Source organism: Cibotium barometz, chromosome 34 (assembly GCF_041138505.1).
Source record: "Cibotium barometz isolate CiBa-2024 chromosome 34, ASM4113850v1, whole genome shotgun sequence".
NCBI lineage: Eukaryota > Viridiplantae > Streptophyta > Polypodiopsida > Cyatheales > Cibotiaceae > Cibotium > Cibotium barometz.
The window spans coordinates 17,589,229-17,606,112 of NC_141079.1; the positions used below are offsets into that span (position 1 = coordinate 17,589,229).

Here is a 16,884-nt window from a genome sequence, read left to right on the forward strand (position 1 = left end):
TTAAGAAGATCCGTCAAGGGTGCAGCTATACTAGGGCATAATCTTTGATGGATTGGCAGCCACACTATTTTGCAATCCTTCTTAAGAAGATCCGTCAAGGGTGCAACTACCAGGGCATAATCTTTGATAAAAATCATGTACCATCCTGTGATTCCCAAAAACCCTAGAACTTCATGAATTGATTTAGGGGGTGGCCACTCCAATATATCTTTGACCTTGGTGAGATCTACTAAGATACCATCTTCGGAGACGATGAACCCAAGATACTCAAATTGATGAGTAAAGAAGGTACATTTGCTCTTCTTAGCATAAAGTTTGTGTCTGCGCAGTAATTGCAAAACCCTATGCACATGCTCCTCATGTTCTTCCATTGACTTCTTAGAGTAGACTAAAATGTCATCAAAAAATACAAGCACAAATTCATCCAAGTATGGATGGAATATATCTTGCATTAGGCGGTTGAAGGTTGTAGGAGCATTGATTAACCCGAATGACATTACAGTAAACTCATAGTGTGGCCATAACGGGTATTGAAAGCTATCTTGGGTATATCTGCTTCCTTGACTCTAATCTGACATTACAGTAAACTCATAGTGTGGCCATAACGGGTATTGAAAGCTATCTTGGGTATATCTGCTTCCTTGACTCTAATCTGATAGTAACCAAACCTCAAATCTATTTTTGAGAAAACTTTGGCCCCATGAAGTCTGTCAAGAAGCTCGTCAATGCGAGGGATAGGATACTGCAAGAGTGGCCACCAATTCTTTAGAAGAGGGAATGGTCAAAAACTAGTGAATTATTACGAAATTCACAGTTCTTGGCTCTTGGGAGGAGTGGAGTAACAGTGCATAAAACACTATTAACTGTTTAAATTGAAAATAGAATGTTAAAAATGAGAAATGGTCAGCCATACAAAGGAGGTTATGATAGTGACTTGATTTAGCCCTCGATAATCTATGCAGAGGTGAAGAGTACCATCCTTCTTCTTTTGGAAAAGAACAGGTGCTCCCCAAGGAGAGCTACTAGGAGAGGTGAAGAGTACCATCCTTCTTCTTTTGGAAAAGAACAGGTGCTCCCCAAGGAGAGCTACTAGGGCATACAAATCCTTGCTTAATGAGTTGAGAAAGTTGCTCCTTAAGTTCAATAGCTTCAGGGAGGGACAGTTTATAGGGAGTTTTTGAGATGGGTTGAGCTCTAGGGATCACCTCGATTTCATGATCGACTTCTCGAGGAGGCGGTAGCCTTGTAAGCTTGTCAAGAAAGATGTCAGAGAATTCTTGGAGCCAAGAGGGTTCTGTCTCCTTATTACTAGGTTCAACGGTTTTGTTGACCTTGACTAGGAAAACTTATTGTCCCTTACATGCTCCCTTGAGAACATGTTTTGCCTTGACTACACTAGATTTAGGTTTATTTATTTTCCCTTGAACGGATACTACTTGGCCATGCTCATTTTTCAAAGTGATACTCCCCTGGTTTTAGTGAATGCTAGCTTTGTTTGCAACCAGTCCATCCCAAGGATTCCATCATAGATTCCTAATGGCAGGACTCCCCTGGTTATAGTGAATGCTAGCTTTGTTTGCAACCAGTCCATCCCAAGGATTCCATCATAGATTCCTAATGGCAGGACTCAAAAGTGGCCATGAGTTTGCTCATTACCCAGCTCAAAATCAAGGTTTCCTATAGAGTGGCGAGATACTACTTCTTTTCCACTAGCTAACTCTACAATCATTCTTCTAGCTGTTTTTTGACCCAAGTTTATTTTTGTAAACACTTAGGACAAAGAAATGAATGGGTACTGCCACAATCAAACAAAAGCTGGAATGGCTTACCGCCCGATGAGTGGCTGGGGTTTGGATTACACCAAATTGTTGATTCGGACCTTGATGTTCTACTGCCACATGGACGGTGGCATGCTCTTCTTCAGCCATTTCCAAGGTCAGTTCTTCACTTATAGTACAGGCAGTTCTAGCAACTGATCCCTTGCGGCCTCTGCCACGTCCACCGCTTCTTGCACCTTGGTGGATAGGGGTTCCACGACCTTGATTTCCTCTACCACCTTGGGGAAACAATGTTGCCAGCTTGGGACAGTTGGCCCTATAGTGTCCCGGCTCATTGCATTTAATACATAGAGGGACTCCTTTGGAAGAAGCAACATATGAGCACGGAGCAAAAGAGTTGCTTTGCCGCCCTCGGTGTTGTAATAGGAAAAATTTTATTGGAGTTTCTTGTAGGGCTGCTCTTTTGGGTTTACCTCAGGGTAAGATCTCTTTTGAGGCTTTGCTCTTATGAGAGCATCCTGTAACATGCTTGGCCTCATTGCTTCGAGGCGAGAATCTAAGGGTTCATTTAAACCTTGGCAGAAACGAGCCACTTGCTGGGAAATAGTCATAGCTGGGGCATACTTCTGAAGAGTGATAAATTTGGAATAATAGTCCTCAAGAGTTAAGCTGCACTACCTGAGACTAAAAAACTCATTCATCTTTATGGATTCATGGGATGGGGGAAGATATCTTTCCTTCACGGCTTGCTTGATGTCTTCCCATGTTTGAGACTGCTCGGCGACTCCCTTGTCCACGGCACCATTGTTTCCACCAGATTTTAGCATCCCCGATGAGGCAGAACCGTGCAAGCATAGATTGATTCGTTGCCCCAATACCGGCAGAGAAATAATCATCCATTGCTTCAATCCAGACTTGAACATCCTTCTCAATCTTTGAACCTTCTCCTTTAAAGGAGAGAGGTTGCATTTGCTTGAGAAGGAGCTCCTTCTTCTAGATATCAATGTACAATGCATTGGGAAGTGGAGGATGATTGTCCCTGTCCATCATTGTAAGATTAAATTTTTTAAGATTACAAGTTTCATACTTTGCATAACGCTTAAGCGTTTTTGAAAGTAAAACATTGAAATCACTTGATTTCCCAAATATTTACAAAGATAAGTTTTATTACAAAGACTAATATAATTAGTCTTATTCATCATGAAGGGAAATTCCCAAGCTCGACTATGACATAAGGGTAGAGCAGTCCACATAGGTGAAGTATGGGGGTTCTGTTGTAGTTTCTAAGACTCGAAAAACTAAAGGTAAGGGTGGTAGACTCTGGATTGGTGGGCTAGGTCCCAACACAGCTACTCTATCGGTAGGTAAGATTTGCATGACTTGGTCATACACCCAATAATCTTGTGGTATGCAAATCCCGTCTATAGTCACAGAGGTGTCGGGCCTGGGAGTACCCACGAACCAAAATAAACAGACCATCTTCAACTTTTCAATCCAATGAATGCGTTCTTTAGGTCGGTGGAAAGGTTCCCAACTTGATCCGCTCAGATGAAGAAATATCTCGGCCCACGACTCCAGAAATCTCTACCCCATCCTCTTTCGATATGAGAGAAATGGAGGAGGGACATCTTCTCTAGTATCTGCACCATAGTGTCACGGAACTCAAAATTTGAGGAGTGACAAACGGTCTCGAAGATGCACTGGAAAACTAGAAACTTCGAGTAGGCATCTTCCTCTTCCTACAATCATTCAAAAATCAATTCAAATTGTTCTTTAGTAAGGCATTTTTATTAATTAGCATTATGTTAGGTAAAACATACATTGCAAAACAGTCCTTAAATGGAAAGTCCTAGGAGCTAAGATCGGCTCTGATACCAATTGTAAGGTTCCCCCCTTCCAAAATAGGGGAAACACTTAAGATAGTGTACTAAGTCTTAACTTAGAGAAAATTTCCTACTCATTGACACCTTGACCATGCAGAGATTCAAGGATACGATTTGTAAGTAAGACCTAGTCCTATCCTACAGAGGGAGCGTGGTCTTCTAAAAATCAAATCACCCATAAGGTAATTGATCATAATTTGGGCAACTACTAATCTTGATTCCTAGAGACAATGCTTTTTTCCTCATCCATGCAAGGCACAGCTGCTCTGCTGGCCTAGTCTTCTAGAATAGAGTTACCCGAGAACCTATTTATTTAGCATAGGGCTGTCACTTAATATGTTGGAAAGCTACCCGACTAATCAGGTCCACTGTCTATAGGATGGTGCCGTTCAGGGCATTCCATCCTCTCCCACTTTCCACCTACTCACACGTCAATTTGTTTTCTGATTAATCCTACCATAGTGCTTGACATAAATAAACATGTTCCTTAATTAAGACCCTTTCACAAGGTTCGTTAAAACAGCCTCTTTCCACAATATAATAATACAAAAGAAAAGATTTATAGAAAAAAAAAGTTTATATAAGAATCAATTCCATACAAACCAAACCGGCTCTCTTATTCTTTTTTCTTTTTATTGTCGATGATCTAGAATTCGGCCTTCCAGCCTCTACATGCTAGGCAAAACCCTACGGGACCATACACCTCATCGTCGTCGACTGCTGGTGGCGAGAACTCAAACCGGCCTGTCACCCCCTCAGGCTCTGTCATTCGATCCTCCCGCTCCCCAGAGGGATGTCTACGTGCTAGAATGGGATTATTTACCACACTAGCCTGGGCCCTCAGAACTAGACAGTATCACAATCACTTGCCTCAATCGACGAACCTCATTCTCCCAATGGTATGAGCGATACCATGAGTCGATCCTGGGCTTTGCTATACGACGCCGCTTAGCTACACAAGCACGAAAACAGAGTTAGTGTCGAAGCTAGGAGAAAAAAATACATGTACTCTTTCTCTTAAAGATAGTAATTTCAATACAAACCATTGATTACAAAATACAACATCATTTCAAATAATAGCTTCATAGAATTTCTAACTTATAAAATTGAAAAATATACGAATATTCTTTCTTGATTTATTGATATAAATAACAAAGAATAATTTAAGACTGCTTTTCAAAGATAACCAAGCTAACCTGGCCACTGTTCCCTTGTGGAGCTTGCAAACGGGAGGGTTGGAGCCGCATTAGGAGCATCTTCTCTAATCTCATTGTTGTGTGCTTCTCTCGAGGTGATATGTTGGTGTTTCTCAGATGGGTCCATCTTGATCACTGCCTTGTAGTGCTCGACGATGCCATCGCAATGCTTCAGTCGGGTCTCGATTCTGAGATCGTTTGCTCACTCTATGAGCAAAAAACTGTAGCGTGAACCTTCTCTAAACTAGAAAACCTCTTGCTAAAGTCTATACAAATGGTGGGGGGGGGGGATTTGTGAGATGTCCTAAATTACTGAAGGGGTGAGGGTTGCTGTAAGTCTCTTCACATGGGGACGGGGAGGGGGAGAAGAGTTAAGGACACCTTCTCCTCTCACAAGGACAAGGGTGGGGTGATTGAGAATGGGCTTATCTGAGAGTTTGCTAATTAGGGGGTGTTGAGAGGAAGGCTGCAAGGGACGGTTGAGAGGTAGTGCATCAAGTACAGTATGCAAGTGCAGAAGGGCGGTACGGACTGGCGGTACAGCCTTGCTAAGGTCCATGCATACCACAATTAATTAACCTCTATTGATTTAATTAGCCAAATCTTTATTAACATATAAGTGAGGGTTCACATGCTCACCTTGTTTTTCTCATAGTCCAAACTCTGTTTCCATTTTTGTTTAGCTCATCAAGCTTCAACAATTTTTGAGCACACTTATGACTTCCAAGCACATGAAGTTTTTATTTAATAATTGTTTGTTAAGATTTTATTATTTATTGAATAATTCTTTGTTAGGCTTTTATTATTTATTTACACCTACACTTTGGGTCTTTGTTTGTCTTTATTTACATGAGTAAATTGAGACCTTGCATCCACCCCTCCTTTAAAGGGCTTTATCCATAGAGCAAAAATCTGGATGCTCTAAAGCTAAGCCTTGCTAAATTATATCTTATGTTGGGCATAGTCCTAGCTAAGATGGCCTCGTGCCTTATTTATATGGTCACGTCCTCTTGTAATCTATGCAAATCATGTAGCATATGATCTAGGTTAGTGACATACTTTTTCAATCCCGTCCTCTTGTAATCTATGCACATCATGTAGCATATGATCTAGGTTAGTGACATACGTTTTCAATAAGCTTACATGGAACACATCGTATACTTTAATATTATTGGGGAATTCTAGCCAGAAGCGAGTCTACCACATCTCCTCACAACACCTTGAATGGACCAAGTTTTAAGCTACTAACTTTGGGCTTTGCTTTAAGGGAAACCATATGTCCTTGGGCAAATTCTCTAGGAGAATTCTTCTCATCGTAAGCCTTGTGCCTACCCTCCTATGTTTTCTTTATATATCTTTTGATAAGTCTCATTTCTTGCTCCATTTTCTCTTAGTAACATTTATCTAGATAGCTCGAATCTATTGGTAGGATCATAGAAATTTGATGGGGCACAACAATCTTGTCCGTACAGAGCCTCGAATGGGAACATTTTGATAGAGGTATGTCATGAGAGCTGGTTTGCTTTTCATTGACATACATTCTTCGCATGCCCTTAAGAACCCGATTGACTCCTTCATGAGTCTATTTGAGGATGGAAGGTGGTGCTCATATTTTATCTCCACTCAAATGTAGTTTGCTAAAAGTTGGATGTGAATCTAGAATCCTTACATGACATTATATTATTGGGTAGTCTATGGAGACAAAAAATCTCTTTGACAAAGAGCTTGGCAACTCCTAGAGATCCATATGTCTTCTTCATAGGAAAGAAGAGTGTATCATAACCTCCTTGAGCCTTAGGAAGTTTGGTAAGAAACAAGGTCCCATTTATGGAGTGTATCATAACCTCCTCGAGCCGTAGGAAGTTTGGTAAGAGATTTCTTATTTGGAATATCTAAAGGTTGTGGTCCTGGCCAAAATAGGATTTCCTCACATCCCATATCCCATAATAAGGTACATCATGCTAGTCTCTAAGGATTCTCTTCTTGATGTCACATTGGGTATGTAAAGTCTAGATTTGAAGTAGAGATTTCCATTGAGAATCACATACTTCCGTTCCCAGTTGCTAGATGCCTCTGGATAGAGTCAAAGTAAGTGAACTTTTTCTCATTTCCAACAAGGATATTTGATGTCGAAGTCATGTTCACACAACAACTCCATCCATTCACATTGTCTTTGTCAAGGAGAGCTTGGCTAAACAACAACTCCATCCATTCACATTGTCTTTGTCAAGGAGAGCTTGGCTAAACAAGTCTTTTAGACTTTGATGGTATGTTCTTTGTTCAAATTTTGTTCCCAACAAAAAGTGTCTCTAATGTTTGAGAGCATGAACTATAGCCGCTAGTTCTTGGTCATGAGTTGGGCACCTATTTTTGCGGTCCTTGAATTCCCAAGATTCATAGGCCTTTACTCTTTAATATTACGTTAACACACATCCTATCAGCTCACAACTACAAATGGTTTCCCTATCTTATGGTTATTTAGAATGCAAATTTTGAATGTTTTCTCTTTGATGGTTTCAAATACCTTTTGACACCCAATGTTCTTCTTAGTGAGATTGCTAAGAGGGATAGCTATCTTGGAAACATATTACCACTCTATTCTCCTTTCCAACAAGATATTTGATCTTACCACTCTATTCTCCTTTCCAACAAGATATTTGATGTCAAAGTCATATTCAAATTTCTTTTATTTGTCCAATTAAACCCATTGTTCTTCTTAGTGGAAATTGTCGCTATCTTGGAAAATCTTACCACTCTATTCTCCTTTCCAACAAGATATTTGAGGTCAAAGTCATATTCACACAACTCCATCCATTTAGGATGTCTAATGTTAAGGAAAGGTTGGGCGAACAAGTATTTTAGACTTTGATGATGCATTCTTAGTTTAAATTTTATTCCTAACAAAAAGTGTCTCTAGTGTTGTTTGAGAGCGTAAACTATAGCCGATCTAGTTCTAGGTCATGAGTTGGGTACCTTTTTCTGACCCTTGAATTTCCAAGATTCATAGGCCACTACTCTCCCATCTTGGGTTAACACACGTCCTAATTTGCTTCCCCTCACTTGTGTCACAAGTAACAAATGGTTTCCCTATCTCAGGAATCTTCATAATGCAACTTTTAATTGTTTTCTCTTTGATGGTTTTAAATGTCTTTTGACATTTATTTATCTAGTTGAACCCAATTTATCTACCTAGGAAAAATCTTGCCATGTTATTCTTTCTAGCAAGATATTTGATGTTGAAGTCATATTTCACACAACTCCTCCATACCTTTACGATGTATATTATTCAAGAGAGGTTGGGTGAACAAGTACTTAAACTTTGATGGTATGTTCTTAGTTCAACAAAAAGTGTCTCGAGTTTTTGAGAGCATGAACTACAATCGCTGGTTCTAGGTCATGAGTTGGGTATCCTCTTTTTGTGGGCCTTAAATTTCCAAGAGTCATAGGCCATAAATCCCTAACACATCCTATCTATTCCCCCCACACTTGCATTAAAAATAACTATAATTAGTTTCTGGATGCAAATTTTAATTGTTTTCTCTTTGATGGTTTCAAATCCCTTTTGATATTTATCTATCACCAGTTGAGCCCAATGTTCTTCTTAGTCAGATTGCTCAGAGGGCTAGCAATAAAAACTTGCCACTTTATTCTCTTTTCTAGCAAGATATTTGATGTTGAAGTCATATTCACACCTCCATCCATTTACGATGTTTATTGTTGAGGATAGGTTAGGTAAACAAGTATTTCACACTTTGATGGTATGTTCTTACTTCAATTTTTTCCCTCAATAAAAAGTGCCTCCAATGTTTGAGAGTGTGAACTACGTATGCTAGTTCTAGGTCATGAATCAGGTACCTCATTTTGTGGACCTTGACATCCCAAGATACATAGGTCACTACTCTCCCATTTTGGATTAACACACATCCTTTCTGCTCCCTCCGCTTGGATTAGGAATCTTTAGAATGCAATTTTGGAATGTTTTCTCTTTGATGGTTTCAAATGCCTTTTGACATTTGTTAGTGTTCTTCTTAGTGACATCGGTGAGAGGGCTAGCTATCTTGGAAATATCTTGCCACTTTATTCTCCTTTCCAAGAAGATATTTAATGTCAAAGTCATAACAAATCCATCCATTCACGTAGTTTATTGTTAAGGAGAGGTTAGGTAAACTAGTATTTCAAACTTTGATGGTATGTTCTTATCAAAATTTATTCCCAACAAAAAAGTGCCTTGTCTTTAATTACATCACTAAATCAATCTAAGGTTCAAGTTATTGGCTTGACAAATGATGCTTATAGAGGAATAGAATGTTGATCTGACCCTCCGACTACTAGAGCTCGTTGGAACTCCTCGTGCACTATCATTGTGCTTGAGGCTATGGGTGCTCCCTAGCCATGGATGTGTTCCATACGATGATCCTCATGGCCAAGGAAAGAGGTTGTGCATTGTGCTCAAATCCCCTTCCATAAGTGACCTTTACTACATGTTTTTATGAAGAATAATGGCTATCAACATGAGAATAGAGGCACGCCAAACGGCAGTGTATGTATAAGAGTTGGTAAGTCTACTATGTATCCACTCTATTTTGGGCATCCATGGGGTGGTCGTCATTTTAGTGCATGTATTTCTAGATCCCCCAACAAAAGACAATGTTGCTATGCAGGGGCTCTAGCTCTCCATCATGGCATTGCAACTTCAAATCGTTGACATCCAAAAATGGCCACTCTCACATGCCATCTTTCTTAAATGCCAACTAATTTCCATGCTCTTTTAGTGACTGTGTACACCTAAACGACTATTAGGTGGTTGTAAGCATTGCTAGTATCTTCTTTAATTTTGTAGATACATTTAAATAATGGAAGAGTGGTTGATCATGCTTGCAACAATTAAGCTGACTTGGTGTTGTGTAAAGCTTCTCCTAGTTTACATGTTGAAACATCACATTTGGTTTAGTTAAATAACAACCTCTCTTCTTAGAGACGTCACACACTAAAATATAATAAATGACGGATGGAGATTTTGGATGGCAATGTGTAACAAAGTAGTGGAGATTCCACTAATATGGGGCTACCTTGCAAAGGTGTAACAAACCTTAAATAAGGGTGCATGAAGACTACCCTTGCTTTTAAGGTGTAGAAAACCTAAAACAAGGGTGTGTGAAGACTACCCTTGCTTTTAAGGTGTAGAAAACCTAAAACAAGGGTGTGTGAAGACTACCCTTGCTTTTAAGGTGTAGAAAACCTAAAACAAGGGTGTGTGAAGACTATCCCTACTTTTAAGGTGGATTTGATGGGACAATGGTGGAGGATAGGGCAACAAACATGCACGTATTACTCTAAAAGAGTGGAATACTATTTCTTGGATAAAAAATTTTGCATTGTTTTACTAAGGTTCTTACCTTAGTATTTTTTTTGTTAGGTTTAGACCTTAGTTTCTATAAAGGATTATATATTCAATGGTCTGCAAAAAATATTTCTCTCTTTTTTTAATAAAAAAAGCCATAAATTTACAAATTGCACCACTAAATTCAATGGTTTGCAAAAAAATCTATTGTTTTTTAAAAATGCCAAAAATTGACAAATTACATAAGATAGATAAATTTTTAACTATAATATATAATATTATATATATATATATATATATATATATATATATATATATATATATATATATATATATATATGTGAATTTCGAACAAATTTTGCACAAAATTTCAGAATGTATAAGATAGACATTTTTCAAAAAGTTATTGTATATATTGCTTCATGTATGTACAAGGGTGGAGTACTATTTACATTGCATTCTAAAAACTATTATTCACATCAAAACAAACAGTTTCTTTCTTCAAAGTCACATGAAAACAACATGTTTGGTTGTCTTGCAAGCACAGAACAAAGGCCCATAATTGGAGCCATCTAGAAAAGATCCATGATTCCCTTCTTCAAAGACAAGGAACCACCCTCTCCACAAAAGAGCACATTCGTCACTTTCAAGATTGATGGGGTTGCTTCTCGAACAGGGCTTCCCATCATCTTCTTCATTCGCTTCATTTTGTCAGCATCCACATCCAAATAATACCTGTAGACGAGGAGACTCCAAAAAGAAAATTTGATCAACATCAATCAGCTGAGTGAGATGCGGTATCTTCATCACTTTTCATGCTACGACCGCTCTTTTTTTTGTCCATCCCATTTCTAGTTTTAGGGATTAGCCACTGGGCAAATAGGTAGTACTTCCTTGTGTGCAGCATGCGCAAAAGTGTTAACTCCATTGTTGACCCAAGCCTATTAGGAATGTAGTTATCTATGTACACATATGCTCGGTCAAATACATTCACTGGTGACAAAGACACTTTGCTCTTTAAATCTCCAGCCCCATACAATGCATATTGCTCTTGCCCCCTAGTAATTTCTTTTTTGCCATTACATTGTGATAAAAAAACTTAAAATGAGGTTTAAACATATCTTTCATGCAATAACCCAACATACCTTCGAATGTGTGTAAGCGAACTTGTTTCAAACCCTTTCACATGACAATGCCCCCAGTTGGTTTTGATACATCCCATGTAAGATATTTTTTGATAAGGTTGCCTTTAGAGATCAAAGAAACTGCCATTACTTTAATGACCATTTGGAAGTGGACATGATTCAATGTTCCACCCTTCTCAAGAGCAAACAAAACACTAATACATTCAGACTGGACAAAATCTTCCAGTGGTTCCCAGAATGTAATATCTATGTCACCACTCCCAGCACCTATAGTCATAGAAACCTCAAACAACCTGGTTAACCTAACGAGTGACCCTTTTTTGCAATTGGTGGTATTGTTAATGCTAGGGTCAGAACCTACAGACCTTGCCCTACTCTTCACCATATGTAGATTTCTAACCACTTTATTTCCTTCAGGGAGTGTGAGAATACGAGGATTTAATGAATCTACCACGCCCTTGCCTTTGTCCACGGGCATGCGTGGATGTAGTAGTCTCCAAGACTTTCCCTTCATCTTGTGGATGCGCAAAAGGGCATGCTGTATCTTTACCTACATTTGTGATGTCTGTAAGCCCTTGAGGATGGTGAGGTGCCATGGCAAAGACCCGCCCCAACACACAGACCCAACCCAACCCCACAACACAGAACCTACGACAGTTAGACAAACCCAACGTAACCCCAATAGTGAGTCCCCAAGCCCACAACACAGAGCCTACGACCCAACGCAACCCCAATAGTGAGTCCCCAAGCCCCCAACACAGAGCCTACGACCCAACGCAATGCCAATAGTGAGTTCCTATCCACCTAGGTGCCTGTGCCGACCCAACCCCACAACACAGAGTAGACAAAGCGAAGCCAACCCAAGCTCCCAGAGCCCTCCACACAGGTCCCCTTTTATTGTCTCAGCTAATCGTACAAAATCGCATCCCACCCATGACCGTACCAAAGGCTCCCAATCCAACGCGCATTTGCCGTACGCGCCCTCACGAGGCTGACGTATAGAAAGATATTAGTTAGTTTTAATCTACATTTAATCGACATTTAATTACAAAATCTGACTACACCATTAATCTACAAAAGTAGAAAGAACAAGCATTAATTATTAATAAAATCAAGATTAGTAGGGTTCTCATCAAATCGGACCACGCATTAATTAGTAACTAAACAATAAAATTAAGATTAGCAGGGTTCTCATCAAATCGGACCAACAAACAAGCATTAATTAGTAACTAAACAATAAAATCGAACCAGCAACTAATCATTAATTAGCAACTAATCACAGACCATCACAAGAACTAGCAACTAATCAAAGATCACCACAACAACTCATCAAAGATGATGAAGCATCGACCTCTAGCAACCAACCACATACCATCACAACACAGACCACCACAAACATGCGGACGCTCTGAGCAACACGCAGGAAGAAAGGAGCGAGCCGCATCTCACCTCAGCATGACGCACAGGCAAAAAAGATGCCGACGAAGGAGCAGCCCCACACCACAAACCACGCGACCCCTTGCCCTAAACATAGACAACAACACAGAGGAGATGCTGCCGAATGAGCAACCCCACACCACGAACCACACGACCCCCTACCCTAAACACATATAACAACACGTAGGAGCGAGCCGCATACGAAGGCCCCACACCACTAACCATGCGACTCCCTGCCCTAAACACAGACAACAACACGCAAGAAGAAAGGAGTGACTCGCATCTCACCTCAGTAGGTAGAGGAGGTGCAGACGATGACCAAGGAGATGCTCACGACCGACGAGCCGCTCCATGCACCCCCTTAATTGTTGCCCAGCCCCCATGCATGCGTGTCCCAAAAATTTCACAATCATGCTAAATCCTACCTAACACCCAACCGTTAGCCTTATAAACCTTGTAGTTTTTTTTTAGCCTTATAAACCTTACAAATTTTTTTCCCTTGGGGGGCCTCAACCACCATCTAATTAATTAATAAAAAATTATGTTCCAAGGGGGCTTTATAGCATTTGTTTGTTCTTCTCTATGTTTTGTTTTCTAGTAAATAGTCCTTTGTATAATTTTAGAAAGCAATGAAATTTCACATGGTGTAAAAAAATTATGTTTTGGGTGTAGATTGTTAAAGGATATTTTAAGTTTTTGAATTTGAAATGCCCTCTTTAAATTAGAAGGATTTTTTAAAAATAAACTCGTGATTCTATTCACGTATTTGTTGTTTTTAAATGAGTTTAGGTTTTATTTTGACATGCTGTTCATATGGAAGATAGATAAAGTAACCCCATAAGGTTGTTATCAAACTCTTTTCCCCCCTAGATTTTTAAATTCCGCAGAGAAAAATATACAAACCAGTTTTTTTACTTTGATGACGTCCGCTGCCTTATTATCAATAAGAGGTGTTGCGCTGGCCACCTCATCAACGTCGAGATGAAATGTATGCTGACAAGGAGGGAGGGGGCGGGGCTGCTTCACTCAAGTATTTTTTATTTTTTTTATTTTTTTTGATAAACAAGAAGAAGAAGAAGGAGAAGAAGAAATAACTCCTCTTTCTCCTCCTCCTCGTGGTCATGATTGATGATGATCACTATCTCTATCTCTATTCTATCTATAGCGCGCTTTCTCTTTTCTGGGTTTGTGAGCTTGGTAATTAGCGGCAGCTTGTTGTACTGGGGGGTTTTGAGTCTGCTGGGCTATTGAAGTTCTCCTTTTGGCCGCCTCTCAGTGTCCACAGGTCATATATATTATCTCTCAAGCAATCCTCTCAGTGCCCAAAGTACGTATTCGCTGTCGGGTTTTTATTCACCCTGCCTGCTTCATGGCACCCTCTAATTAGAAGCTTTTGTTCTAGAAGATTATTCCCACACACGCCGCATGCGCACACATATATCCATAATATCCATGGACCGCGTTCTGTCTCACATTGGGTCTCCCCCTGTCTCTTCTCTGCATTGTTGCTCTCTGAAACGCAGGCCACGTGTGGTTTCGCGCGCTGTACACTTTGTATGTTTTGCCCCTGAACGTCTGCTTCTGCTGCGGGACGGTGATTCGGCTCTATGCCAGACTTGGCTCCTGAGATTTGTCAACACACCCAAACCCAAGAATGGCAGTGTGGTCGTCGTCTGCTCTGGCGGTTCCAATGATTCACCATCAACACCAAAGATCAGGTACCATCCCCACACGAAGTCAACATAATCATTCTGGATTTTTTTTCGATATTTGTTTAGCCAATGTGAATCAAGTTGGAATGCCTGGGAGTGATCACAGAGATTTGAGCATGGAGTAGCACATTGTTCTTGTATGTTGCCCTACAGCCAAGTTGAAAGGTGCACTAGTGATAGGTAGTTGACATCGTCCGTCCCAAGTGCAGCTATGTCATTGCCATTGTGGTGCACCTTCAAATAACTTTTTCTTGTGTTGTAATCTTGCACAAAATCCTACTTCTACATGCAAGCCTATCTATGGAATGCAACTAACTCTATGACATGATATTGGCATCCATTTTCTATGCCTTACAGAGATGTGAACATAAAAGTAGATACACCTGCACACAAGAACCTACACCCACTTATTCCCAAATTCTAATGACATCCTATGCGGGATGAAGCTGATTGGTCTGAGTCTTGCCAGAGTATATTTCATGGAATTAAGGATTGCGCTCTTATTAATAAAATCTCCCGTTGAATACAATTGTCACGGTCAAATAGGTTTCACTCACCAAATTGAGCTAATCCTACAGGTAAGCTTCTCTAATAAGCTCCTTTACGTCACTACGTCACAGAAATTAACAATGCATGGAGATTCCCCAGGTCAAAATGGTTTCCAAGACTCCAAACTCTTTTGTTAGAGAAATCATATCAATTAGTTCACACTGCTGCTTCCCCAAAGATGCAACTAATTGATTGGAATTCTCCAACCAAAGTTTGTTATTGAGTCAGAACCGATTTCACTCTTCTTATCCATCAAGAACCTCGTGAGGTGGGTCTGGTTTAAACACCTTCATAAAGTTAGCAAATTGATTAACCAGTTCAGCTACCAATCTGTTCCTGGCATAAAGTGATGAGCTTCACGACTAGATTATCATGTGTATAGACTACGTATTCAATAGACTAAGTATTCACCACTTCCTAGGGAATGGAAATACACATTGCTTCCACGGTAGGAAAGCACACTTCCCCCCATCTGGGAAGTTTGAATTCCTTTCCTATCCACAGTGCCCAATCGAAATGACCATCCGGGACTCGAACCTTTCCCAAACTTATCAACTAGAAGACTTCAGCTGTCGGAACAGTAACAGAAAGACAGAATGGGTTTATTTGGCTCTGAACCCCTGTCTTGTGGCATCAGACATTGGCTAATCAAGGGGTTAGATGCTTCGGTTGTACCGAGTTCACACCTTGGAGCATCTAGTGCTTCCGTGGGACCAAGACTCAAGTCCATACCTAGAGAACTTTTGACATATTCGGGTACCTCATACTTATACATCACAAAATCTAAGGGCACAACCAAGTGGTCTTAGACCCTCAGTCATAGACCTAGAAGTTCTCAAACTTCTATTCTGTCTCATGTTTAACTGGGTTGCCGCTTTGTACATGGGGTACAAGTTTATCATCTCTTCACTCCCTTGGGGAAAGCGTACTCTTAGATATGCTATTACTCGTATCTTCACTCCTTTAGGAAAAGAATACTCTTAGATATGCTATTACTCATATCTTGTGTTTCGACAAGTCAAATGTACTGTGGTCTTGGTATCATCTCCTCACTCCCTTAGGCTCTTAGATATGCTATTACTCATCTCTTCACTCTCTTAGGAAAAGAGTACTCTCAGATATGCTATTACTCATGTTTCAACAAGTCAGTCAAAAGCTATATCATGAGAAAATATTACTTCTAATACAACCATGGGTTTATAAACTCATAATTTCGAAGACAATAGGCTTAGCATTCAATAATAAATTTTGCAAAAGCAAAACGTGGATTCATACATAAATTGGCAAAATCTCAAAACTCACTGAACTTGGGATATATACAAAAAGAAAATGTGAGCACTTAAATTGTGTCTCAAAGAGAGTTCGAAAAAGCCGTTCTTGGACCTTTGCAAAAACATTAGGATTCCCCTTTTCTCGACACCATGTTCATGGGATCGAGTATGTTATACACCTTGTTGGCAACATCCAAACCACAAGATGCCCTTGTGCATCCAATTAAATGGGTTCCAGTTGCTTTTCTTAATAACCCACACCTGGTGACCTTACTACGTAAGGGTGGCCTTCCAAGGCAGACGTCACTCCGCTGGAGAGAGAGGGCCCTGGGGAAGCACTTCCCCCGCCTACAGTGGGGAAGCACTTCGCGCTCCTTTGGTTATCCCTTTCAAATCGAAGTAGAGCGCGCCCTGCCTCCCTTACAAGCAAGTGTTCGGGGGGGCCCTATCATGTGTATGCTAGGGGCAGGCAGATTGACGAGCTAGAGTGTGATATGTTGTGGGCGGACATGTGCTTTTTGGTCCGCTATTGATAGTGTGTGCTTTTTGGATGTTCCTTCCCTATTTATTGG

The 16,884-nt window shown here is 40.2% G+C and overlaps 1 protein-coding gene across 1 annotated transcript in view; it reads left to right on the forward strand.

The window, feature by feature from the left end:
- The first annotated feature begins 13,811 nt into the window (after nucleotides 1–13,811).
- Nucleotides 13,812–16,884, forward strand: part of LOC147618740 (LOW PSII ACCUMULATION-like protein) — a 42,562-nt gene continuing 39,489 nt past the window's right edge. The window contains exon 1 of the mRNA XM_086773788.1: nucleotides 13,812–14,498. Coding sequence (XP_086629914.1) covers nucleotides 14,206–14,498 — 293 coding nt within the window. The 5' untranslated portion in view covers nucleotides 13,812–14,205. The remainder of the gene's footprint in view (nucleotides 14,499–16,884) is intronic.